We start from the raw sequence: 26,533 nt of genomic DNA, 5'->3' as shown, positions 1-26,533 counted from the left end.
AGACAGCAATGTAACTGAAATGTTCCCAGACCCAGAAACGTAGCAAGAACATCGCTTCAACAGTCCATGAGACATCAGTGGGTCGATTTAAATTTTACAAGAATACTTTTGTGCCAGGTGCGCAGATGGGATTTTTTAACTGAGGGGGACCAAGCTTTCCAGCAGTCAAAGCAGCTCCTGCGATCGCACCAAACACTCCGGTGATGACGGGGTTGATGGATTTGTTGGGATTGTCACCTAAAACACATCCAGAAAACACCCAATGTGATCAGATGAGACTCTTTCTGAGTGTTTTATATTCAGTGACTTTTTTATATTCAGACTCTTTCTGAGTGTTTTATATTTATATTCAGATGCTGCAGACTCTCACCCTTGTACCAGTTCCTCAGAGAGGTCATGACGAAGAACCGGATCACCTGATTGGATCCCTGTTTGAGGACGGTCGCTGTGAGGCCTTGATACCTCCCTCTGATTCATGAGAGACACATTCAGAACATCACTTACTACAAACACACATTATATACATCCCATCATATGCACTTTAAACTCTTTACAGAGTTGAGATGAACAAACATTTTATATTGTTTCCAATACTTACAATTATTCACTTACAACAACAACAACAAAAAAGCCCCCTTGAATGATAGACTATGTCAAAATAATCCAAAACTTATAAACAACATACAATCAATTTTAAAGCAATTGCTTTTTTTTTCATTTGACTTATTTGTAGCTCCTAATATAAAAGTAAAGCCTGAAATGGTCCTGGCAAAATACAAGTAAAAATAAATAAATACATAAATGATGGTGAATTAAATTTAATGCATAATATTCAGACTGTCATGATGTGTATAAAGCATTGACAGAAAGACTGAAGTACAGAGCAGGAAATAAAATAAAATAAAATAAAAAGGATGCAAATAATAAAACGATGAAATGATTCGCGGATCCGCTCTGAAGTCGCGATCTGACTCAAATGACTCAAATGATTCGCGAACCCGATCTGAAGTCCCGATCTGACTCAAATGACTCAAATGATTCTCGGACCCGCTTTGAAGTCCCGATCTGACTCAAATGATTCGCGAACCAGCACTGAAGTCCCGAACTGACTCAAATAACTCAAATGATTCGCTGGCCCGCTCTGAAGTCCCGATCTGACTCAAATGATTCGCGGACCCGCTTTGAAGTCGCTATCTAAATGATTCGCGGACCCGCTCTGAAGTCCCGATCTGACTCGACTCAAATGATTCGCGAACCCGCTCTGAAGTCGCGATATGACTCAAATGATTCGCGTACCCGCTCTGAAGTCCCGATCTGACTCAAATGACTAAAATGATTCGCGGGCCCGCTCTGAAGTCGCAATCTGACTCAAATGACTCAAATGATTCGCGGAACCGCTCTAAAGTCGCTATCTAAATGATTCGCGGACCCGCTCTGAAGTTGCTATCTGACTCGACTCAAATGATTCGCGAACCCGCTCTGAAGTCGCGATATGACTCAAATGATTCGCGAACCCGCTCTGAAGTCGCTATCTGAATCAAATGATTCGCGAACCCGATCTGAAGTCCCGATCTGACTCGAGTCGACTCAAATGATTCGCGGACCCGCTCTGAAGTCCCGATCTGACTCGACTCAAATGATTCGCGAACCCGCTCTGAAGTCGCTATCTGACTCAAATGATTCGCGAACCCGATCTGAAGTCCCGATCTGACTTGACTCAAATGATTCGCGGACCCGCTCTGAAGTCCCGATCTGACTCGACTCAAATGATTCGCGAACCCGCTCTGAGGTCGCGATCTGACTCAAATGATTCGCGAACCCGATCTGAAGTCCCGATCTGAGAATTTGTGCACAAAGAAAACAAAAAATAAAATAATTTATTTATAAGTCTTTTCCCCGATTTAAGGTCTTTCACCATTTTGGAGAGTACCATGATGAATGCATAAATTTTCCCAGAAAGTAATCAGCATGGTTTATGTTCATCATGCATGAGCTTTCTCTTGAATGTAAACTAAAGCATCTAGAAGGCAAGTCTGCAACCTTCAGCCAAAAAAGCATAATGGCAAGCACTTCCGCTTCTGCTTTGGCATTTTATGGGAACAGAGACCAGATGCCGATTTCTGAATGGATGTCAATGGAGGAGTGACTTCACTATGCTTAATAAACAGCTTTTTAGAGGAAACGGCTTGCTACTAGTTTTAAGAACTGATAACGAACATTCTAATAATCTTTTCTTTTAGAAAACATTTACTTTTTAATAACAAAACATTTAAAAACATTCCAAAGCATAATAAGGAATGTTTTATTGTACTACCTTTCACAATAAATACAATTTAATACTTGATTACATTAGAAATCTAGTACTCTCATAATTTTACTCAAGTAAAAGTAATTCAAAGTTTTACTTGAGGACAAGAAGGAACCACATTTTTGATGTTCTTAAGTATTAAAGGTAAAAAAAGAAAAAAAAATCTTCATTAATGAAACAAAACTAACACATTTTTCTAAGTTTAATCACAACATATAATCATTGCCGTTAACAGTGTTTACTGTCTGTTTGATGTCATTGACTAAGTGCACAAATTTTACTGTACATTTCTGTCATATATGGACATCAACTTCACAGTCACCACTGATAAGCTACTATTAAATATAATGTAGAAACAATAAAATAGAAACTTATGTTTTCTATAAAGCTGCTTTGCAGCTATTTGTATCGTGAAAAGTGCTATACAAATAAACTTGAATTAAAAATTTAGTGCAGTAAAAGGCAAGACATTGTGCTTTGGAATATAGTGAAGTAAAATTATTCACACACAAAAAAACACTCTGATAAAGTACAGATAATTTTGTAAATAAATTGAAAACACTTCGCTACTGTCCACCTCTGCTTCTGAGTCTCTAAATATTTTTAGGCCACGCTCGTTTTGTACAGTATCTCGGTCACAGCTCCTCTGTCCGGTAGAGGGCGCTCTCGGCGGCAGTGCTTGGTCTGTCCGTGCGGGGGCGCTGTGAGGCTGGTCCCGCTGGAACAGAGCGTGAATCCCGGGGGCTGGAGCGCAGGATGGCGGCGGTCGGTGCTGCTTCAGCTGCTGAGGCCGAGTCTTCGGACAGCGAACCGGAGCAGGAGCACGGATCCCCGCAGAAACTCATACGGAAGGTCTCCACGTCTGGTCAGATCCGGAGCAAGGTAATACACCGCGTGCGTGTGTGTTTAGGTTGGGTTTGCAAATCGAAAATCGCCTCAGCTCAGAGCGAGCGGCCCGTCTGAGATCCGCGACATTTCCTGCGTGTCCAGAGCCTCCGGTTCCGACCGACACCGGTCACCGGTCGCTGAGACGAGAGGGTGTGAATATAACGGAACCGCGCGGGTCTGAGATGAGCGCACTGCGCGCGCGCGTGTTCTGCTGGATTGCAACATTGTAACTGTTTGTTTGGAATCTGTGAATTTGAAAATGAAACACTGTAACATCTGCAGCTCAGTGAAAGCGCGGCGGTTACATTCAAACGCTTAAAAAGGACCATACTTTCTGCAGCAGTTACAGTTATTTTACTATAGTAAAACTGTGGTAAAAATATATATATAATCATAAATAATCCTAAAAAGGAGGAAAATATAGAAAATAATGTATAAATTTATGGAAATTACATATTATCATATATAATATTCGAAACAATAGCCAAACAGTTTGTTTCGATTGTCCCTTTAACACATTCTGTTGACTAAGTAAGGTTGCAGCTATGTATTTCCTAGCTCTCAATAGAGTGTTGGTAGAGTATTAGTATTAGTAGACTGGTGTTGTTAGGGCTAGAATAAGATGCAGAATTACTGGAAGTCAGTGAATGTCTGATTGGAGTTAGTGGATATTAATCAGACAGTCTGCTAACACTATAATCATGAGAGTTCGGAGACGTCTAAGTGCAACGTTGCTTACTGCCAACAGAATGTTCAAAAGTGACCATCAAAATAAAATGTTGTTACCGCAAAATATGTTCAAAATATTTCTTAATTTGGTGGAAACTGTGGCTACCCGCATGTCTATCTCTCCGTCTGTTTGTCTGTCGGCCAGTTTGTTTTACAAGTTCAAACCTTACAATTATACTCTCTACTAGGCATAGGTTTATTCATACATCATAGATATCATTTATTATTATTTAGGGGTGGAACATTTCTAGCAAAACATTCCATAAATATTGGATACTTTACTTCCTGGGATGTTTGGAAAGTTTCCAGAAATGTTGCAACCCTATTATTATTACTACAGTAAAACTGCGGTAACTTGGGTTTAGCCTCCACTATCATTAAAAACATAATTATGTAAAGCAAAATAAGGCTGGAGATTTGATGTATGTTTTGTATTAAAGCGGATGTTGTGTAGCCTACAGCTTTAAGATCTGAGCTGCTAAACCAAAGATCTGATCACTATTCACACTTATTAAAAATCAGTAGTTACGATCAGAATCTTAGTAATAGTCTTGACATTTCATGCTTGTTCAGTTCCTGACAAACAGCTGAATGTAAGATAAAGTGATAAAGAATAAGAGAACATGTTCTTGCAGAATAGACTTCCTGAAAGCTTGATCTTGCCGTTTTGGCAGATTTCTTTGATTTAGTGCATTCCTGCAGTATGCTGGATCTGGTTTCATTAATGCGTAATCTATTCAAAAGACTCAAAAATAAACCATCAAAATCATATTTTTGCTATCTCTAAATATCAGTTGCTTTCTGTGTGAATTAGGTCTGGATTTATGGTTATGGTTAGGATAAAGTAACAGAGGCTCACAAACCTGTGCGTATGGTTAGTGAGATGAGATCACATTCTAGGTTTGTGAGATGATTCTCTGATGCTTTCACCTAGAAAATGAACCGCTGTTGTTTCTCATGACGAAGGGAAATTCACAGCCAGAGTCTTTTATTATATTTGAAAATGTATATATTTTTTAAATATGTTTTGTCAAAATGAGTTGTTTTTTCTCCACTTCGGCAGCACTTATAAACACCAGACTCATATCTAGGCCTATATTCTGAAGGATTTTACTGAGGGGGTTGTTTATATGGAATTAATCTTAATTTCTATAAAATATTGTAACATTGTATTTTATTCAATTGCATTTTTTATTTTTTATTTGGCTGTTGACTCTGCTAAAGTTATTCACAGATAAAAAGAGAAATGCCAAATCTCTTCTGTAAAAACGTTTATTATCGTATATCGTATATTTCGACAATATTTAACAATTAAGATTTCTGTTCTGGACATTTATTCAAATTAGTGTACACTTAATAAAAAAAATACCTAAATAGTGTATTTAACCAAAATTTCAGAAAACTTGTAATACAAAAAAAAAAAAAATGTTTGTGTTTTTCTTAATGGAATCAACAGTAAAAGTTTAATGATTGTTTGGTGATGGCCATTTTTACTGTACTTGCCTTTAAAAAGTTGAGCAAAAACTATACTGAAACTGAATGCCGCATGGGTGATTTTAGCGTGACCTACCTGTTTGTATATGCACAGCCAAAAAATGTTGTCCATACTTTCATTAAAGCATTAATAATGCAAAAAATTAATTCAGAAACACAAAAGGTCAAATTTAGCTCATTGTCCAGGAAAAGTTCGACGTCCCATTTTGGTGTTTGCATCAAATTTACAAAAGTGGTTTAATTAAACAGAAACTGTCTACTTTAAGACACTTCAAAGTGTCTACTATAGACTGTCAAACAACTTTTGTGAAATAAATGTTCCATTCCATTGTCATAAGTGTAAAATATTTATGTAAAAATTTAAACAATACTTATTCTGACCTGTACTTATATATATATATATATATTTAAAAAAAAAAAAAAAAATATATATATATATATATATATATATATTTTTTATTTTTTTATTTATTATTATTATATATTTTTTTCATATATATATATATATATAAACTATTATTGTGCTGAATTACATAAATCATGGTAACTGAAAATTTAATTGTCATAACATAATTACTCAAAAAAAAAAAAAAGAAAAAAAAAATTTAAACCGGACACATCTAATGTATGGCTCAAAGTTTAAAAGCTGTGTTATACTTTGTTGCTTTTGATGCTTGGAAACCCCTTTTTGTCTTTGAGCAGACATGGACATGAGGGTGAATGATAAGGTTTGTTATTTTAAGTGCACTACTCCTTGAAGTCTAGCGAGGCATTCGTAAAGTTAACCTAACAGTAAAGCGTGGGTGGCCCGGGTGCAGCAGGGTCAGCCTGTAAACACCGCTGAATTCTGAGAAGCAGAAGCCGTGTCTCGTCTCTGTGCAGTCATCGTGTCTGTGTTCTGTGCTGCGCGTGGTGAGGAGGAGAAAGGTCACGCTTCAGATCGATCACGGGCTCTTTGAGGCTCCTCAGACAGGGGTGAGATGAAAGCGTTACAGTAACCGCAGGCATCTGTCCACTGAAAGGTCACGTTTGACCAGCGGGCGCTCCGCTGATTCCAGCGCACTCGTTAGGAGTTAAATCCACGTTTTACTGAACAGCATCTTTGTGACTGTAAACACTATGCAGTACAGTTTTCACAGCTGTTGAACACTCGCTGTCGCACAGCTGCACGCTGTCAATCTAGAGGCTCTTGATGCGACTGTTTAATCATCTGTATTTATTTACATTTAAATGTCTTCATTTAGCAAACGCTTTGGATAAATGACTTCGTTCGCTCACCCTCTGGCTACTAAAAGATCAGGATGAGTTTGTTTCTTCATCAGGTTTGCAGAAATGTAGCATTGCATCAGTGTCTCATCAATGGATGCTCTGCAGTGAATGGGTGCCGTCAGAATGAGAGCTGATCAAAACATCACAATAATCCACAGCACTCCAGTCCATCAGTGAACATCTGGAGAAGACAAAAGATGAAACGCATCCAGCATTAAGACAAACATATGAGATTTCTTTCTCTTCCAGTCCAAATAACTGTTATCTCACAAGTTTTGACATTGAACATTTGATAAAAAGCTCAAAAGTTATACAATCAGATCCAAGTAGTACAACAAAGCAGATTGTAAACGCCATCTGTTGATTGCAGTTTGGTGATGTTTGCGAAGTATATGTAAATATATTCCTTATATACTGTGTGTGTTATACTGCACGTGCTTGCTTTCTCTTTAGTATTTAATCAGTTTAGCAACACATACTAGTTTTCGTTCATATTTTAAATTAGATTTTTAATGTTCTGTTTTCGTTTTAATTTTGTGAGTTTATTTTTTAAAGTATGTCTATGTAGTTTTTTTCTATTGAATAATAAATTATTAAGTATTAGTTATTTTAGTACAACATGAACTGAGTTTTTTATATTTTATTTCAGTTATTTCTTAATTAAAAGACTTACTTAATGATTTAAATAAATTAATAATATTTTGTACTGCTGCCAGATGATTAATCACGATTAATCGCATCCTAAAAAGTTTTTGTTTATATAATATAGGCCTATGTGTGTACTATAATATTTGTCATGTACCATATATATATAAATTTCACATGAATAGTATATATTTAGAAATCATGAACATGTATTTAATTATATTTTTATGTTCAAATAATTTATATTATATATAAATATATTTTTCTTAAATATAAACATGCATGTGTTTCTGTTTATATATATGTAATAAATATACACAGTACACACACACATATATACAATGTAAACAAAAACATTTAATGTGATTAATCATTTGACAGCACTAATAGTTTGAATGAAATTTTATTGTTATATTTTTGGTTTCATTTTAATTTCAGTGAAAATGTTTGTAATTTTGTTGTGCATTTCTATTTTTGTTTTAAAATATTTTTTTTTATTTTATTAGTCATTAGTTGTAGTTTTTTTTTAGCACTTCAACATGAATTGTTGCATTTGCAACTAGCTGTAAAATAAGTTTGCATTTTTAAATATTTATTTTCATTATTTTCATGTAATGTTTATTTAATTTCAAGTATAGAACAAGTGTTTTAGTTAATAACGCTGATTAAAGCTGCATCAGACGCTCATGTCATTCATGCTGCAGCGCGTGCGGATGTAAAGATGTAAAGTTAGCGTGCGGTCAGGAAACTGCTCTATTATCTGCATCAAGGCTTGGAGTGAGCTATTTTGGTAGCTCTTGTCAAAGCCTGAGCGCTGCACAAGCGGGTCAAGCTTCCTGTGGGTTGATCGCTGTTGTGTGTTTCAGACTCCATCGCGTGTGTGTGTGTGTGTGTGTGTGTGAGCTGAAATGACAGGTGTCTTCAGTGGCAGAGAAAAGGGCATTTACTGTCAGCGGAAACCAGCATGAGTGAGAGAGTGTGTGTGTGAAAGCTTCATGTCAGTCAGAGGTTTCTTGCTCTGACCTGTGTCTCATGGATTGCACTAGGGGCCAGGTTAGTCTGTTACACTCTCCGAACATCCATCTGTGTTTGTGCTTGTGCTGTTTTATCTCACTCAATCATTTCTACTCCATACTGACTGTGCATGCATATTCAGTAAAACCAATCTGTACATGCTTGTGATGCTGATATGGCAATGCATCTCAATAAATCCTGTTGTCTGCTATGTTCTGTTAATTTGTAAAGCATTCAGATTAAGTTGCATTTGTCTCATTACGTTGCTGCAAATTCATGCGTGAAATGTTTGCATGCTTTTTTCTCGCTGTAGAAGCAAAGCGACCTTGACTTTTGAAGATATGATGCTTTATCAGCCTGTTTCTGCAGTAAGTCTAGTTTTGTAATGTGTTTTTAAAGTCTGAATGTTGCAGTATCCCGCGTCCGATTTCTTTAAGTGTGTGTTTGCTGTCGTACAGCACGATGAGATTGAATGTCTGTGGGATTTTTTTCATTTGTCTGATCTAGCGGGTAAAAACAGTGTGTCTGATTACTCAGTGAATGAACACAACACACATGCTTTAAAGAGTTATTCATGTCTGGAGCTCAAACTCTGCAGGAATCAATCTCAAATGTGAACAATATTAATAGTTATGCTTGCAAATCAGAAACCAGATGTCAGAGTGAAGTGTTGAGCTCTGCTGCTCCCTTCAGGTGCAACATGGAACTGCAGGCTGTGTGTGTGTGTGTGTGTGTGTGTGTGTGTGTGTGTGTGTGTGTGTGTGTGTGTGTGTGTGTGTGTGTGTGTGTGTGTTTCTGAGGTTGGAGTGTATGTGGTGTCTTGGTGTAAAAATATAATTCCATTACAGGTTTGTGGGAGATGTTATGATGTGTAAAGAGCCGCTCGAGGAGGATGATGATGCCATTTATTACGTAAATGAACGCGAGTGACTGGAACAAAATGAATTTTTTACATACCTTTCTCTCTCTCTTCTTCTAGACAATTTTAAAAGAAGGAAAGTTGATGAAACAGACTAATTTTCAGCGCTGGAAGAGACGTTACTTTAAACTGCGGGGAAGAACGCTGTACTACGCTCAGACGGCCAAGGTCTGTTAATAACACACACACACACACACACACACACTTTTAAGTAGCTGTGTAAATGAGAACATAGCCTATGCTATATTATTTATATTTAAAGCTATTTATAATTTGTACGCACTAACCTAAACCCTAAAAGAGCATTTAAGTAGATTATTTTATAATAAAATTAAATATTAAATATATACTGTATATATATTTGTGAATGTATATTTTATCATATATATGATTTATATTATACTGTCTGTGTGTGTGTGTGTGTGTGTTTTATTCAAATAACAAATATAATGTACATATGTATACCTTTGATGACATCATCGGAGGAACGTTTTGTAAGCTTTAGTTTATTTCTGGAGACAATTTGTGTTTGCAGATATTTGTAGATGTGTGTAGAAGTAAACGTTATCGATGTTTGCTGATTTGTTTTCAGTCAATTATCTTTGATGAAGTGGATCTGACGGATGCCAGTGTCGCAGAATCAAGCACGAAGAACGTCAACAACAGCTTTACCGTGAGTACACACACACACACATGTGCACACACACACACACACACACACACAATTGGTTCTGTTTATTACATTCATATGACATATACTTCCGTTTGACGGTCTGGGTTCAGTGTGATTTAAAAAATACAGTAAAATTGTAAAATATTACTATAATTAAAAATAACTGTTCTCTATTTGAATATACTGTAAACAGTAATTTATTTCTGTGTTGCACAGCTGTATTTTCAGCATCATTCCTCCAGTCTCCAGTGTCACATGATCTTCAGAAATCATTCTGATATGATAAACATTTCTGATTATTATCAATGTTGAAGACGGTTTTGTGGTTTCATATTTTTGTGGAAACGGTGATGAATTGTATTAATCAAGATTCTTTGATGATTAGAAAGTTCTGAAGAACAGCATTTATTTGAAGCATCATAAAAGTGTTCAGCGTCACTCTTACGTCTCTGTGATGTTCTGATCTGTAGATATGGGATAAAATCATAAGATTATTATTTTTTTGTTTATAATATAAAGTCTTAGTGCTAAACTCCACGGATAACCCCTAAAATAAAACGTACTAAACCTTTTTAAAGAGCTCTTTTTAGCTTTGAGAGTCTCTCTCTTAGGTCAGACTTCTGGAGACGCTTTGGTGCTAAAAGTGGAGTTGAGTAAACACACACTGGGTTTCTGTGACGTTCTCAGCGAGGAAATGAAGCTTCTGAGAAAATTCTGGATCTGATAAACAGCGCGGCCTGAGATGTGCGTGTTCTGAAGTGTATTTATAGCTGACATTTGGACTGATTCAAGTTTAATTGCAGGGAGGAGCTCATGCTTTTCCATGCTCTGTCCGTTCTGGGCTGCGTGCGTGTGTGTGTGTGTGTGTGTGTGTGTTTTCATATGCATTTCTTCTGGCCGCTGCTGGGTTGTGGGAGGGTCTCTGAGTCATGGTGATGGAAACAGGGAGGAGTCTTTGAAAGAGAGAGGGAAGGAAAGAGACATGGATCAGCTGAGGAAGGAGAAGTAGGAATGATTTGCGGCTGAGCCGGTTCATGGATCTGATCAACCTACACAGACCGGAAACCAGAGAGCGATAGAGAGACTAAAGAAGAGCGTCTGGAGTTTGCCGGCAAATAAGTAAGAGGAAAGAATGTGTGGAATGAGAGAAAGAGAGAAAGAGAGCGAGCGTGTGCTTACTTAAAGGGATAGTTCACCTCAAAATCATCACCTCGTGTCTTTCAACGCTTCTTTCTTGAGCTACAAACCGCAGTGTATGGATATAAAAAAAGCCAGATATCTTCTTTTTGTTCCACAGAAGAGTCGCGGGTTGGATTTGAATCATACTTTTGGTATACAGTTACTCACAGATGAGGGAAATCTGGCAAATATTTGCTTTGTGGATATCTGCCGATGTCTTTAGATGTGGAAATGATTCATGAAGTAAACTGATGTGTTTTTACTGTGTGCTCTTTTTTAGGGCTAGGATTAGATTTTGGTCATCTGTAATCACCATAAATAACTTTATATGTTAACAATTCAAGTCTGTCGTGTGTTTTTATTTAGATAGGGGTGTGTGTGTGTGTGTGTGTTTTGAACATTGTGTCCAGTGTTGTGTATTGGCCTTGGGATCAGAATTACAGGAGCCTCTGTATATATGTGTGTGTGTGTGTGTTTAGATTAGATCTGCATGTTAATAATACTTTATAGAGCAGGGCTGTCATTTGGTTAAAATATTTGCCAAATTAAGTAATATGCCATTAAATTGATCAAAATGAATTGCATACACCTCTGTTCAAAAGGTTAGGGTGGACAAGACTGTTATAAAGAAACTAATATTTTTCTTCATTAAGGATGCATTGAATTGATCAGAAGTGACAGTAAAGACATTTATAATGTTACAAAAGATCTTTATTTCAAATAAGTGCTGTTCTTTTGAACTTTCTGTTCATCAAAGAATCCTGAAAAATAAAATGTAGCACAGTTTCCACTAAAATATTAACTGTTTTCAACACTGATAATAATCAGAAATGTTTCTTGAGCAGTAAATCCTCATATTTTCATGATTTCTGAAGATCATGTGACACTGAAGACTGGAGGAATGATGCTGAAAATACAGCGGAGCATCACAGAAATAAATTATAGTTTACAGTATATTCAAATAGAAAACACTTATTTAAAACTGAAATAATATTACAAAATATTACTGCTTTTACTGTGTTTTTTATCAAATAAATGGTGAGCCTTATTTCAAAAATATAAAAAAAAGGATTTACTGACACAAAACTCTTGAATGGTTTAACTGCAATATTTCCGGAACAAAAGTGTTTCTTTTATTTTTATATATTTCCATAGCATTGAACACGAGTCTATGACTATCTATCTAGGTAAACATGTAGATTGACGTCTTTGGCTTTTATTAAGTATTCAAGCTTGAATTACTAATAGGCGAGGAAAAATTCATTAACTTTGCATGCATTCATTCATTCAGCAGAAACTTTCCTCCAAAGCGTCTAGTAAATGTGGAAAACAACAGAGCTATTAATCTTACAGATGCAATAACAGAATACGCTTTTATTAAAGGAATACACGACCGGAAAACAAATAGTTAAAAACTATTGTAGGATTTTAATGTGTGTAGGGTTAAAGAAACTGGAGAGAAATTGATCTGATAAATGTCACAAAAGTTCCTTCTTGTTCAAGAGCCGTTGACTCAAGTGTTTCTGTCTGATTTTGGAGCAGATCAGATTGATTTGGCTTGGACGGTCAGCTGGTTTTCCTCTCCGTGTGCTTCAGGACTCCGCGTGCTCTAACAGACGTCACTAGCCTGTGTTGTGCAAGAGTTGGGCTTTGAAGTGTTGAAGTTTAAAACTAAGGTGAAATGTTCGTGACTCACGAAGACTCATGTTCATGAAGAATTGCAACATTTAAAGCTTTCAAACCAGACTCTCAAACACTCTTCCTGCTTGCTCTGCCAATGGTTAGTCAGACAGATTGGTTAGTCCCGCCCCCAAACTCACGTCATTGGTTTATCAGAAGTTGCAGTGTACATTATGAATACCATTATAATGCATTACACACAGAGGCTTCAAGTGCGGTTTTAGCATATTTGTTAATCATGGGTTAATATTTTGGATTTCCTGGTTGTTTCATGCTTCGGACAGTAACGTGAAACCCAGTGCTACAGTGTGATTAATTCACCGAAAAATCTAAGTTACCTGAAATTTCTCCCCCTCACTGTATCCAAGAACGTGTTTCTTCATCAGGTTTGAGGAAATGTAGCATTGCATCAGTGTCTCACCAGTGGATCCTCTGCAGTGAATGGGTGCCGTCAGAATGAGAGCTGATAAAAGCAACAGTTTGAGGTTAAAAACATCTTAATGCTGGATTTGTTTCAGCTTTTGTCTTCTCCAGATGTTAACTGATGGACTGGATTGCCTGTGGATTATTGTGATGTTTTTATCAGACTTTCATTCTGACGGCACCCATTCACTGCACAGCATCCATTGACGAGACACTGATGCAATGACACATGTCTCTGAACCTGATGAAGAAACAAACTCATCCTGATCTTGGATAGACTGAGTGAAGTACTTTACTATTGCTTTGAGCCAGGGTTAACTGTAGTGTATTTCACTAGGTGCTTTATGCTGTGTGTTAAAGTGTTAGAAACAGGATGTTTTCAGCTCTAACTGAATCCCTGAAGCTCTTTGAGTCGTATGACACGGTTCAGCTGGCGTTACGACAGCGCTGATAATGTGTGTTTGTCTAAGAGATAGAAGTGGCATCGAGATCTACATCAAAGACATTAACCAGACACACACTGACTCTCTCTCTCTGTGTGTGTGTGTGTGTGTGTCTTCCGCTGTGTCAGCTGATCCATGCGTCTGTATATTTTAGTTGGTTTTATGAGGCAGTTTGTGTACTCCTCTGTGAAATGAATAATATGATCGGTTTGTATATATATGTGTGTGTGTGTGTGTGTGTGCTGGCGGAGGAAAGAGTTATTTTTAACTGTGTGGGAACAGAGGGTCTTTGTCAACAGCTGGAGGAAACGGATTGGGAAGTTAGTGTACACACACACGTTTGAATGCTTGATGGTTTGGCTGTCGTGATACAGCTGAAAGAGTTTGAGTTCCAGACGTTTGTGGCCACTAGTGAACATGATTCTACTTTGCATTCTGTTCTAATTTTATCACAAGTGGTGATTTCAGTGAGAACATCAGTTTGCATGAATGCCTTTGGTTTGTTTTGGGGCGTCTTTGGTCCTTTTACTTTACTGACAGAGCTGACATGAAGAAAACATCATCTTTCTGTCATCAAACTCCACTAAAATTTTTTTTTAGGTTTAATTTGATTTTAAATCCCTGGTTTTTAATGTGCTCAGAGATTTTAAAGTATATCTTAATATTCTCCTTTTAATGATATTTGACGTTTATGTACTTAATAACTTGAAAGCTTAAAATGGGATGCAAAAGAGATTCAAAATGTTGATGAAACTTACAATAAGGTTTAGTTTGCTAAAAAAATAGTTAACATAATGAACAATATATTATTTACAATGAAAATATGTTTAAGTTCATTTAATGAATGCATTTTTTTTTTTTTATTAAAAGTTGTCTTTTAACATTATCGACAATGAATAAACCCTTGTATTGTCCTTTAGTTCATGTTGACTAATGCTTTAACTGATGTTTACAAACAAGACCTTATAGAAAAGTGCATTTAAAATCTAGTTAGAAAAGAAGCGAGTCACTTTTATACACTAGTTGTCACTGAATATTTCATTTATATGCACCACTATAACGATGCATGAAGATACACACTGAAGCATGAAAAATACACGCCTCTGTGGACTTTTGTGAGTAATAATGCAACTTTTTTGATACTCAGATGCTATTTATACATCTTTTAACGCATTCTCTTACTCATGAGTAGCTAAAAAAAATAACAACATGAAACTAATCTAATCTTACAGTGTTAAGGTGAAATGAATGGCCTATAGCTTGTTAAAGATATAGTTCATCCAGAAATGAACGGTTCATGAAAATGTGCTCAACCTCATGTAATCCAACATTTAGGATGAGTTTGTTTCTTCATCAGGTTTGGAGAAATGTAGCATTGCGTCAGTGTCTCATCAGTGGATGTGCTGCAGTGAATGGGTGCCGTCAGAATGAGAGCTGATAAAAACATCACAGCACTCCAGTCCATCAGTTAACATCTGGAGAAGACAAAAGCTGAAACAAATCCATCAAGATGTTTGTGGATTATTGTGATGTTTTTCTCAGACTCTCATTCTGACGGCACCCATTCACTGTAGCACATCCACTGATGAGACACTGATGCAATGCTACATTTCTCCAAACCTGATGAAGAAACAAACTCACCTAGATCTCAGATGGCCTGAGGGTGAGCACATTTACATCAAATTTTCATTTTGGGGTTGAACTATTCCTTTAAAATCTTTCCAATATTCTTCTTAGTGTTACTTAATCGTATCACAGCAGAATTATTGAAATATTTTCAGTCTGTCACCCAGCCCTAGTTGGCACCATACAATCTGGATAACAAGAGCTCTTTGGTGTGTGTGTGTGTGCGTGTGTGTGTGTGTGTGTGTGTGTGTGTGTGTGTGTGTGTGTGTGTGTGTAAGAAGTGGACAGTGTGTTCCTTGTTCCCTGAACTTCGTTTGTGGTAGAAGCACATGTTTCTGGAGCCATGAGTGTTCACACACACACACACACACACACACACACACACACTTAAGGTTACGTGTGGGTAAAGCAGCTTATGATACTTGAACTAATCTATTCTGATTTCTTCAGTTTCTCATGAGTTTTTTCTCTCTCTCTCTCTCTCTCTCCCTCTCTCTCCCCCGTCTCTCTCTCTCTCTCCCTGTCTCTCTCTCTCCCTCTCTCTCCCCCGTCTCTCTCTCTCTCCCCCGTCTCTCTCCCTCTCTCTCTGTCTCTCTCCCTCTCTCCCTCCCTCCCTCTCCCTCTCTCTCTCTCTGTCTCTCCCCCGTCTCTCTCTCTCTCTCTCTCTCTCTCTCGCTCTCCCTCTCCCCCCCCCCCGTCTCTCTCTCTCTCTCTCTCTCTGTAGGTGATCACTCCGTGTCGTCGGCTGGTTCTGTGTGCTGAAAACAGGAAAGAGATGGAGGAATGGATCGCAGCTCTGAAGAGTGTTCAGAACAGAGAACACTTTGAGGTGAGTTTTCTCCATTCTTAACAAGCATTTGAATCATTTTAACAAAATCGAATCAGAATACGGTTTAATTTCTAGTTCGAGCAGTTGCTCAAGGACAGATTACACTGGAATAAACCGCTGTTGAACAAATCAATAGTTGTAAGGAAAACAATATAAAAACTGTAGAAAATGTGTATATAATAAGTGGCTTGATTTTTCTATCCGTCCAAAAGTATTGCATGCATTTGATTTGAATAATATATATATAACCATTCATCTCTGTAACAGAGTTATTTTGCTATTATTATATATCCTTATTTTGAATGGGCTTTTATTTTAGTTTAGGTTTTTATTAATCTTGTTGCATGCTTTTTTTGTTTGTTTTGAATTACTATTATCTTAGTTGTTGTTGTTTTTTTAGGTTTAAATGATTTTTATTTCAGTTTTTGTTTATTTCCGGTTACTAATTTTAGTGCTTCATTTTAAACATATTATAGTTAGTTGCCAATTTCTAATTATCTTTTGGTTAAAACTTTCCATCTAATATTTTATTTTATTCAAATAGTTCAAATTTTCAAATGTTTGGGTTCAGTTAGATTTATTTAAAGTAGTCTCCTCTGCTCACTAAGGTTGCATTTATTCAAACAACAATACTGTCAGAATTGTGAAATATTATTTCAATTTATAATAACTGTTTTCTATTGTAATATCTGTTAAACAGTAATTTATTTCTGTGATGCGCAGCTGTATTTTCAGCATCATTCCTCCAGTCTCCAGTGTCATCTTCAGAAATCATGACGTTATACTGTTGTTGTGTCTCTGCTGTAGTCCACTCAGTTCAGCATGGATCATTTCTCTGGGATGCATAACTGGTACGCCTGTTCTCACGCTCGCCCCACGTACTGTAACGTCTGTCGCGAGGCTCTGTCTGGAGTCACGTCTCACGGACTCTCCTGCGAAGGTCTGTCGCTCTTCATCATGCTCTCTGATTTGATATGCAATGACTAGATGTTCTGGTTCAGGCTGATTCGTATTATATGTTTGAGTGTGTTCACTGGACTGTGTTTGTTGTGCAGTGTGTAAGTTCAAGGCTCACAAGCGTTGTGCGGTCAGAGCCACTAATAACTGTAAGTGGACGACACTGGCCTCTATCGGCAAAGACATCCTGGAGGATGAGGATGGGGTGAGTGCTGGTCAAATCCAGCTCTGTTGCACAACTATTATATTAGTGCTTGGATTATATATTTAAAGAATTATATTTATGCCCTTTTTTTGTTAAGTACTTTTTTTGTATGAATATTTATATTTTATATTTTATTTGTGTTTGTCTTCTGTTAATTATTTTAGTTCTAACTAATTTTTATTTTATTTTATTTCAGCTTTATATTAATAAAAAAAAATATTTTATTTATAATAATTTTTTTAATAATTTTTATTTCAGTTTCAGCTTTAGTTTTGATTCATTTCCAGTAATTTTAATGCTTCAACTTTAGTTACAATATTTATTAATATATTTTATACTTTATATTTCATTACATTTTAATGTATTTTTTCTTACATTGTTTATATATATATATATATATATATATATATATATAACTATTTTGGTTTAATTTTCAGTTTTTATTTTAGGTTTAGTTTTTGTTTATTTTCAGTTAGTAATTTCATGCATGAACTTGTTTTATTTTTGTTCTATGATTGAGTTTTATTTCATCTAATGTTTTATTTTTATTTTATAATATCTTAAATAAGTTTAACATTTGATAGTAACCAAAACCAAAAGTTAGGCTATATTATTATTAATTATTATAATTTTTTTTTTGCCAAAAAGACAGAATTACATGCATTGCAACAACATTACTGACCTCATTTAGTACTAAATGTATACTTCAAATACTTCAGACGTATTAAAATGCGATGTATTTTTATGCCTATGTTAGAGCACTGAGCTGTTGCATGCATGCAAACAGGTTCCTGATTGTGTAAGAATCTCAGTTAACATGTGAGCTGGTGACTCCTGTAATTAACTCTTTGTGAACTCTAGATCTCGATGCCTCATCAGTGGCTGGAGGGGAATCTGCCCGTCAGCGCCAAATGCACCGTGTGCGATAAAACCTGCGGCAGCGTCTTGAGACTGCAGGACTGTCGCTGTTTATGGTGCAAAGCCATGGTGAGTGCATGAAACCTCACTCTTTCTTACATTTGTTATGTTTAATTAATTTTAGACTACATATTTATTAAAATACCCTACTGTTCTCCAGGTGCATGCTGGGTGTAAAGAGCAGCTCTCTCCGAAGTGCCCACTGGGACAGTGTAAAGTCTCTGTGATACCACCCACCGCCCTCAACAGCATCGACTCAGACGGTGAGCGTCCAATCAGAACGCTTCCCCAGAGACCACCAATCAGAAAGAGCCATCTCATGGAAATATCCAATCAGAGCTCTGTGTCAGAAATAACTCCTCTCAGAAATCACAAATTAGGGCATTATTTCAGAAATGGATAGACTGAAGACTCAAAGTGTTTCAGCGTTGATAGGCAGCACATCCAACATAAAAGTAATATTTTAATGCAAATACTGTGAGGCTTCAGTCAAAAGCAAAATATTTAGAACAAGAAAAAGTGTCATTGATAACTAAAACTAGTAAAAGTCACGTTTGTTTATTGACAGAAAGATGGAATAAACTAGAATATAAATATTAGGTAAACAAACTTGGCCTTTAAACAAACTTAAACTTGTTTTATTTCAGGCTTAATTTACATTTTTTGTTAGTACTAAAGTACTAAAATGACTTAAACTGAATTTAGATGTGATGAAAATGAAATGAAAAGCTAAATAGAAATATATATATATATATATATATATATATATATATATATAAAAAAAATCAAAAACCAATACAACTTATAAAAGCACAATGAAATAAATTGCCAAAGCTAAAATAAATGCTTGCTGGAAATATCAAAATAAAAGCTAATTTAAAATATTAATAAATATTATAATGATACTATGTATATGGCAACGCTTTACATAAAGTCCCAAATTCAAAAATAATAATAATGATAAAAGCACATAATACAAAATATTAAAATAACTTTAAAAAAAAAATAAGATGAAAAAAAAAAATCCCAAAACAAAAACTGATAAAAATGTGAAAGCACATACAAATTACTAAAATGACTGAAAATGAAATAAAATAAAATCTTAACAAATTTAAATAAAAGCTAATTCAAACATATTTATAAATAATAAAATAAATAATTTTACAGTAAACACCAATTAGTTATTTGATACAGCATTTATTAATCTTTGTTAACATTAGACTGTTAGCTCAGGTGCAATAAAAGTATTAACGGATACCACTTTTGATTGTAATTACATATATAAAAAATATAATTAATAAATGTAATAGTAGATGAAAAACTTTCATTTATATAACTGTACATGATATTACTAAATATTATCATTCTATGTAAATGGTAACGTTTTACCATAAAGTCCCAAATCCATTAATAACAAATATCTAACAAGAAATAGAACCTTATTGTAAAGTGTTACCATATGAGTAAAACTAAAACAGCTGTGTTAAGAGCGTGTGTGTGTGTGTGTGTGTGTGTGTGTGTAGGGTTCTGGAAGGCGACGTGTCCTCCGACCTGCACGAGTCCGCTGCTGGTGTTCGTGAACAGTAAAAGTGGAGATAATCAGGGCGTGAAGTTCCTGCGGCGCTTCAAGCAGCTGTTGAATCCTGCTCAAGTGTTCGATCTGATGAACGGAGGGCCACACCTGGGGTAAAACACACACCTGTCCACACACACACACACACATGACCCTGGAGCACGAGACCCGTCATAAGGGAAAAATCGGACAATATTTGGCCAAGATGAAAATCTGGATAAAATCTAGATATTGAGGAAATGGATTCTTAGCAATGCATTTTACTAATCAAAAAATGAAGTTCGTATTTGTTCAGTGACATCTTTACCTGTGTTTGTTTGTGTGTCTGTCGCAGCTTGCGTCTGTTTCAGAAGTTCGACACGTTTCGTATTCTGGTGTGTGGAGGAGACGGCAGCGTCGGGTGGGTTTTATCAGAGATAGACGCGCTGACTTTACACAAACAGGTACAGTTCATCACAGAAACACACCCATAATCAAACTAACAAACTACAAAACAAAAAGAAAAAAGAGGTTTCCTCATGTTTTTTTTACATCTTGGCCAGGGGACTACAGATGAAAAATAGCCTTTTGGCTAATTCTGGCTTTTTTAACCATGTTTGTTCACGTGTTTTATGAAATTGCACTGTCCCCTTTTAAATAAACCGTTAAATCAAATCAAATTACTACCGCCTTCACTGCAACCTGTCAAAATAAAAGTTCATTTCAATTTGAAGAAATTGTGGCGGAAATGTATCGTGCTGAATGCACTTCTCAAATAACAATAATAAAATTATGAAAACTTTATTTTTAGGTAATATTACACAATTTTTCTTCAATATTGTATCAATATTGTGCAGCACCGTTTTACCCCAAAATAAAAGGAATTGATAAAATTTGATAAAATTTGAAAAGATTAATTAAATTAATGTTTGATTTCTGCTAATTTTTTGTAAATAAATTGTGCTATTAAGTAATAAATCCAGACAAATGAAACTCTAATTTGTGGAACAAATTAAATATTAAATTTTTCCCTAATATTGTACAAATTGAAATAAATTATTAAATTGTTAACTTTGTATGAACTCAGTCATTTAGATGTGTTTTTAGGTTGTAATAAACTATTAAACAGATTTAATAGTTCTAATAGTTCATCAAAAAGAAAATACATTTTAATTGTTAAATAATAATAATACTTAATAATGATTAATAATAAATCAATTCTTACAAATACAACATGATTAAAAGAAAATTAATGGAAAAATGCAATAAGTATATGTAGGACACAGTAGAGTTTAAGACACAGTTTCTTTGCTTATGCTGCCTTCTGGTGGTGCATGTTTTGTGCATGGATGAAAATCAGCAGTGTGTTTATTCAAATGTATTTTTACATGAATTTTGGAGCATTTAGGAAATGCATTTAAGGTTTTAAGTTTTCTCCGTTCATGAATTCTCTGGGAATCAAACCCATCTTCATCCAAGCTCTACTGTTTGAGTTCCAGGTTTATGTCAGGAAGAGTGTTGAAGTGTGTTGTTTTGTGTGGGCCCTGCAGTGCCAGCTCGGCGTACTTCCTCTGGGAACAGGAAATGACCTGGCCAGGGTTTTGGGCTGGGGCTCGGCGTGTGACGATGACACACAGTTACCACAGATCCTGGAGAAGCTGGAGAGAGCCAGTACTAAGATGCTGGACAGGTCAGAGTCTGTCTGAAGTCACCGTCACAGTCTGTTCCTGTCCTTCACAAACATTTAAGCACCTTTGTTTCTCTTAGATGGAGTATTATGGTATATGAGACCAAGTTACCACGGCAACACTCCAGCTCCACGGTAACAGAGGACTGTAGTGAGGACTCCGAGGTAACCGAGATGATGATTAGAAAAATATAGAAAAAATAGAAATATATAGATAGAAATATATATATAGAAAAATCTAATAAACATGTCAAAAGCACATTATAAAAATACTACAACTAAAATTTAAATATAGCAATAAAAGCTAATTCATAATATGAATAAATTCTAGAATATATATATATATCTATATTGATATATAATCACAATCTTAATCACTATCTATAAAGCAAATGGATGTTACTAGAAAATACTCACTGTTACTATTTGTCAAGGTTTCTGGCACCATAAACAGTTGCAATTTCTTTTTCCTACCCTTTATTTATTCAATTAATAGTATGTCAAATAGTATATAAAAATCTTGGATTTTAAAATAACTCCAGCTGTTCTGTTTCCTCTGTTCTGATTGGCTGGTCTATGTTTTCTCTATAATGATTGGCTGTTCTATGTTTCCTTTGCTCTGATTGGCTGTTCTGTGTTTCCTCTGTTCTGATTGGCTGTTCTGTGTCTCCTCTCTTCTGATTGGCCGTCTTGTTTCAGGTGCAGCACATTCTAACATATGAAGACTCAGTTGCTGCTCATCTCTCTAAAATCCTGACGTCCGATCAGCATTCGGTGGTCATTTCATCTGCCAAGTATGTACTGGATATGTGAGCCTTTCTCTATATGTGTATTCTTGCTGGTGGTTTATCTAGAAGCTTGTTTTTCAGAGTCCTGTGTGAGACGGTGAAAGACTTTGTTGCGAAAGTCGGACGTGCTTACGAGAGAAACACCGAAAACTCAGAAGAATCTGAGGCCATGGCTAAAAAGGTCAGCTGTGACTGGCTGTTGGACAGCTCACTGTTTTGTGATTGGCTGTTGGAAGGCCTGGAATGTTCTGTGATTGGCTGATGAATGACTCAAGATGTTCTGTGTGCAGTGTGGTGTGCTGAAAGAAAAGTTGGACTCGTTATTGAAAACGCTTAATGAGGAAGCCCAAGCCAGCAGTGTGTTGTCTGCACCACCGCCCACCATTGCTGAGGAGCAGGTGGATGGGGAGGGTGTGGTCCTGGCTCCGCCCCCTGCTCCGCCCACAGTCACAGCCCCTTGTTCGCCTCGACCGCCTGCCGCCATCTTCAAACCCAGAGAGCAGCTGATGCTTCGAGCCAATAGCCTGAAGAAAGCCATCAGACAAATCATAGAGCACACCGAGAAAGGTAGTGTATTTTGCTGGTAATTACATAGAAAAAAAAAATGAATATATAAACAATAAATAAATAATACAAGTTGTTATATTGGCATATTTCTGTGGTTGAAACACTGATTGATTGGTTACACGAGGCATGAATTTTTTCAGGAAGCTGTATGGTTTCTTTTAGCACCTTCTGATGTTCATTCATGTTTATTTCATGCTACAACTAGTAGTAAAGAGGAAGAGATGATCACAATCATACCACATTAAAGAGCTGCAAAACAGCATTTTTTATGTATCAATTCTGTGATTAAAATTAACCGAACTTGAAAGCTTTGACTTTGTTGTCGAAAGTAACAAACACAAAGCTCATCACAATTATTGCATGGAAAGCTTTGTTCTTGCATCATCAAAACAGCATAGACTAAAAGATCAACCTTGGGTTTTAAGCATCGATATCATTAATATAAAGACTGAGTAATATTGCCAACCCACCCTACTTAACATTATAATTCAATAACTAAAGATTGCATATGATTATTATGATTTGGTGTTTCAGCGGTGGATGAACAGAACGCTCAAACAGAGGAGCGTTTGCCTTCGCTACCGGCAGAAGAAGAAGAGGAGGATGATGGTTCAGAAACATTGTCTCTGCAGTCGTCATACAGCAGCCGAGTGCGTGCCAGCAGGCGAGGTGAGGCAACTCCTTACTAGTGCTCGAACCGATATTGGGTTTTAGACAGCCGATATCTTGGAAAGCAAGGGGTCCGATATAAAGCAGATATATATATATATATATATATATATATATATATATATATATATACAGACACATATATAATTTTTTTATTCATATTTAAGACATTTGAAATTATTTGACAATGGATTAAAAAAAATGTGTAAAATAAAAATACTTGTACTTTTAGATGACAAAGTATTTTTCATAAATAAATGTTTACTAAAAATATTATTACCGTATTTTACGGACTATAAGTCGCACTTTTTTTCATAGTTTGGCTGGTCCTGCGACTTATAGTCAGGTGCGACTTATTTATCAAAATTAATTTGACATGAACTGAGAGAAATGAACCGAGAGAAATGAACCAATAGAAAAAATTACCGTCTCCAGCCACGAGAGGGCGCTGTATGCTGCTCAGTGCTTCTGTAGTCTACACTGAAGACATAGAGCGCGGTAATGTTTTCTCTTGGGTCTAAATAAATGCGACTTATAGTCTAGTGCGACTGTTTTTTTCTCATCATGACGTATTTTTGGACTGATGGGACTTATACTCCGGTGCGACTTATAGCCCGAAAAATACGGTAAACAGGAAGTTTGATGACGGCAAATGAGAGAGTATTATAATGTTTGCCTTTCTATTACTAATAATATAACAGCAATCATTAGAATACATTTTGTATACATTAATTCCTTTAACAATTCTGTCTGACTATTAGACGGACTTTTATCCGTATTAGACAGAACTGTTAACGACGACCGTGAACAAGAGGGAGAATGTGAGCTGTGTGTGATCAGGCACTGCCTTTCTGCGTACTGTCACAATAAAATCCCTCCTCGAATACATCGGCCAAGCAGAAAAACGTATCGACTGATGACGATATTTGAAAAATGCCAAATATCGGCCGATATATTATACTTGCCGATATATCGGTTGACTACTACTTTTTACAAAGACTCCTTCCTGAAACACAGCGACACTCGTTCACTAATTTTCTCTCTCTATTGCAGCATCTAAGACGCCATGTGAGAAGCTCATCAGTAAAGGAAGCCTGTCCATAGGTAGCTCCGCCTCACTTCCTGCTCAGACAGGAAGTAGAGAGAACATGCCCATGCTGAACACTAAGATCCTGTACCCAAGTAAGAGTCTGTGTGGAAGCATTGGAGGTTTTGTTGTTGTTCAGAAGCTGATGTTGTGATGTGTGTGTAGGTCTCAGAGCGGGTGTGGGGGGGTCTTTTAGCGGTTCGGTGATCACCAGGCTGCTGGTCAACGCTGATCCATTCAACTATGATCCGGAGAACCTGTGAGTCGTCACTTATTTCTGTTCCTATGTCAAACGATCAATTGTATTTAAAAAAGGCTTATGGGAAGGTGATTCTCTGTGTATTTCAGGGATCTGTTCACGGAGAAATGTGTGATGAATAATTATTTTGGAATCGGTCTGGATGCCAAGATCTCTCTGGACTTCAACAACAAACGTGACGAGCATCCAGAAAAATGCAGGTACATGAACACTTCAGAAATATAGTCGCAAACGTTTTTGAAAGAAGTCTCTTCTGCTCACCAAAGCTGCATTTATTTAATCAAAAACACAGTAAAAACTGGGAAATTGTGAAATATTTAAACTTTTTTGAATAGCTGTTTTCTCTGTGAATCTCTGTTAAACTGTAATGTATTTCTGTGTTGCACAGCTGTATTTTCAGCATCATTCCTCCAGTCTCCAGTGTCACATGATCTTCAGAAATCATTCTAATAAATTCTGAATAAATGCTGTTCTTTTTAACTTTTTATTCATCAAAGAATCTTGAAAAAAGTATCGCATTTTCCCAAAAAAAAAAAAATTGCCAGCATTGATAATTCTAATAACAAATCAGCATATTAGACTGGACTAATGGCTGGTGGAAATTCAGCTTTGCGTCACATAAATAAATAATATTTTAAAGCATATTAAAATAGAAACCATTTTTTTATATTGTAATAACATTTTGCAAGATTACTGTTTTTTTCTGTATTTTTTTAACAAATAAAATCAAACTTCAAACTTTTGAGTGGTACTGTAGTATGTGTGTGTGTGTGTGTGTCTGTTTGTGGTGTGTGTGTGTGTGTATATATATATACATATATATATATATATATATATATATATATATATATATATATATATATATATATATATATATATATATATATATATATATATATATATATATATATATACATTCACACACACACACAAACATACATACAAAAATCTTTCTTTTTTTCTCTGTTTAGAAGTCGCACTAAAAACATGATGTGGTATGGAGTCCTGGGAACTAAAGAACTTCTGCATAGAACATACAAGAACCTGGAACAGAGAGTTCTGCTGGAGGTGTGTGTGTGTGTGTGTGTGTGTACATGTTATAAGGTTAATCAAACCTAACCCGTGTGTGTTTGTAGTGTGATGGGAGGCCGATCCCTCTTCCCAGTCTGCAGGGAATCGCTGTGCTGAATATTCCCAGTTACGCAGGAGGAACCAACTTCTGGGGCGGAACTAAAGAGGATGATGTACGTTTGTGCCACAACTTTCCTTGTGTTTGAGTGTGTAAGTGAAATATGGAAGTGTGTGTTTGTGATGTGTGTTTGTTCGCAGACGTTCACGGCTCCGTCGTTTGACGATAAGATCCTGGAGGTGGTGGCTGTGTTCGGCAGCATGCAGATGGCTGTTTCTAGAGTTATTAATCTACAGCATCACCGTATCGCACAGGTACACACACACACACACACACACACACAGAAAAAGTTTTTTTTTTATGTATTTGAAGTCTGTTCTGTTCCCCAAGGCTGCATTAATTTGATCAAAAAAAATTATTACAATTTAAAACAACTGTTTTCTATGTGAATATTGGTTTAAATGCAATTTATTAAAAAAAGTTATTTATCAAAGCTGTATTTTCAGCATCATTCCTCCAGTCTTCTGTGTCACATGATCTTCAGAAATCATTCTAATATACTGATTTACTCCTCAAGAAACATTTCTGATTATTAT

The 26,533-nt window shown here is 36.1% G+C and overlaps 1 protein-coding gene across 1 annotated transcript in view; it reads left to right on the top strand.

The window, feature by feature from the left end:
* Positions 1-3,030: 3,030 nt before the first annotated feature.
* LOC127972622 (diacylglycerol kinase delta) overlaps positions 3,031-26,533 on the top strand; it is a 31,099-nt gene continuing 7,596 nt past the window's right edge. Inside the window, exons 1-22 of the mRNA XM_052576265.1 lie at positions 3,031-3,190; positions 9,327-9,434; positions 9,859-9,939; positions 16,015-16,119; positions 16,927-17,059; positions 17,175-17,281; positions 18,143-18,268; positions 18,360-18,462; positions 19,723-19,885; positions 20,107-20,215; positions 21,302-21,441; positions 21,519-21,603; positions 22,138-22,232; positions 22,308-22,407; positions 22,517-22,793; positions 23,328-23,462; positions 24,516-24,644; positions 24,715-24,808; positions 24,898-25,008; positions 25,780-25,876; positions 25,945-26,052; positions 26,138-26,251. Of these exons, the coding sequence (XP_052432225.1) occupies positions 3,065-3,190; positions 9,327-9,434; positions 9,859-9,939; positions 16,015-16,119; positions 16,927-17,059; positions 17,175-17,281; positions 18,143-18,268; positions 18,360-18,462; positions 19,723-19,885; positions 20,107-20,215; positions 21,302-21,441; positions 21,519-21,603; positions 22,138-22,232; positions 22,308-22,407; positions 22,517-22,793; positions 23,328-23,462; positions 24,516-24,644; positions 24,715-24,808; positions 24,898-25,008; positions 25,780-25,876; positions 25,945-26,052; positions 26,138-26,251 (2,646 nt within the window). The 5' untranslated portion in view covers positions 3,031-3,064. The remainder of the gene's footprint in view (positions 3,191-9,326; positions 9,435-9,858; positions 9,940-16,014; positions 16,120-16,926; positions 17,060-17,174; positions 17,282-18,142; positions 18,269-18,359; positions 18,463-19,722; positions 19,886-20,106; positions 20,216-21,301; positions 21,442-21,518; positions 21,604-22,137; positions 22,233-22,307; positions 22,408-22,516; positions 22,794-23,327; positions 23,463-24,515; positions 24,645-24,714; positions 24,809-24,897; positions 25,009-25,779; positions 25,877-25,944; positions 26,053-26,137; positions 26,252-26,533) is intronic.

The sequence above is a fragment of the Carassius gibelio genome, chromosome B15 (genome assembly GCF_023724105.1).
Source record: "Carassius gibelio isolate Cgi1373 ecotype wild population from Czech Republic chromosome B15, carGib1.2-hapl.c, whole genome shotgun sequence".
Classification (NCBI taxonomy): domain Eukaryota; kingdom Metazoa; phylum Chordata; class Actinopteri; order Cypriniformes; family Cyprinidae; genus Carassius; species Carassius gibelio.
Note: the sequence above shows the minus strand (reverse complement) of the source record. Positions and strands in the feature narration are given on the sequence as shown.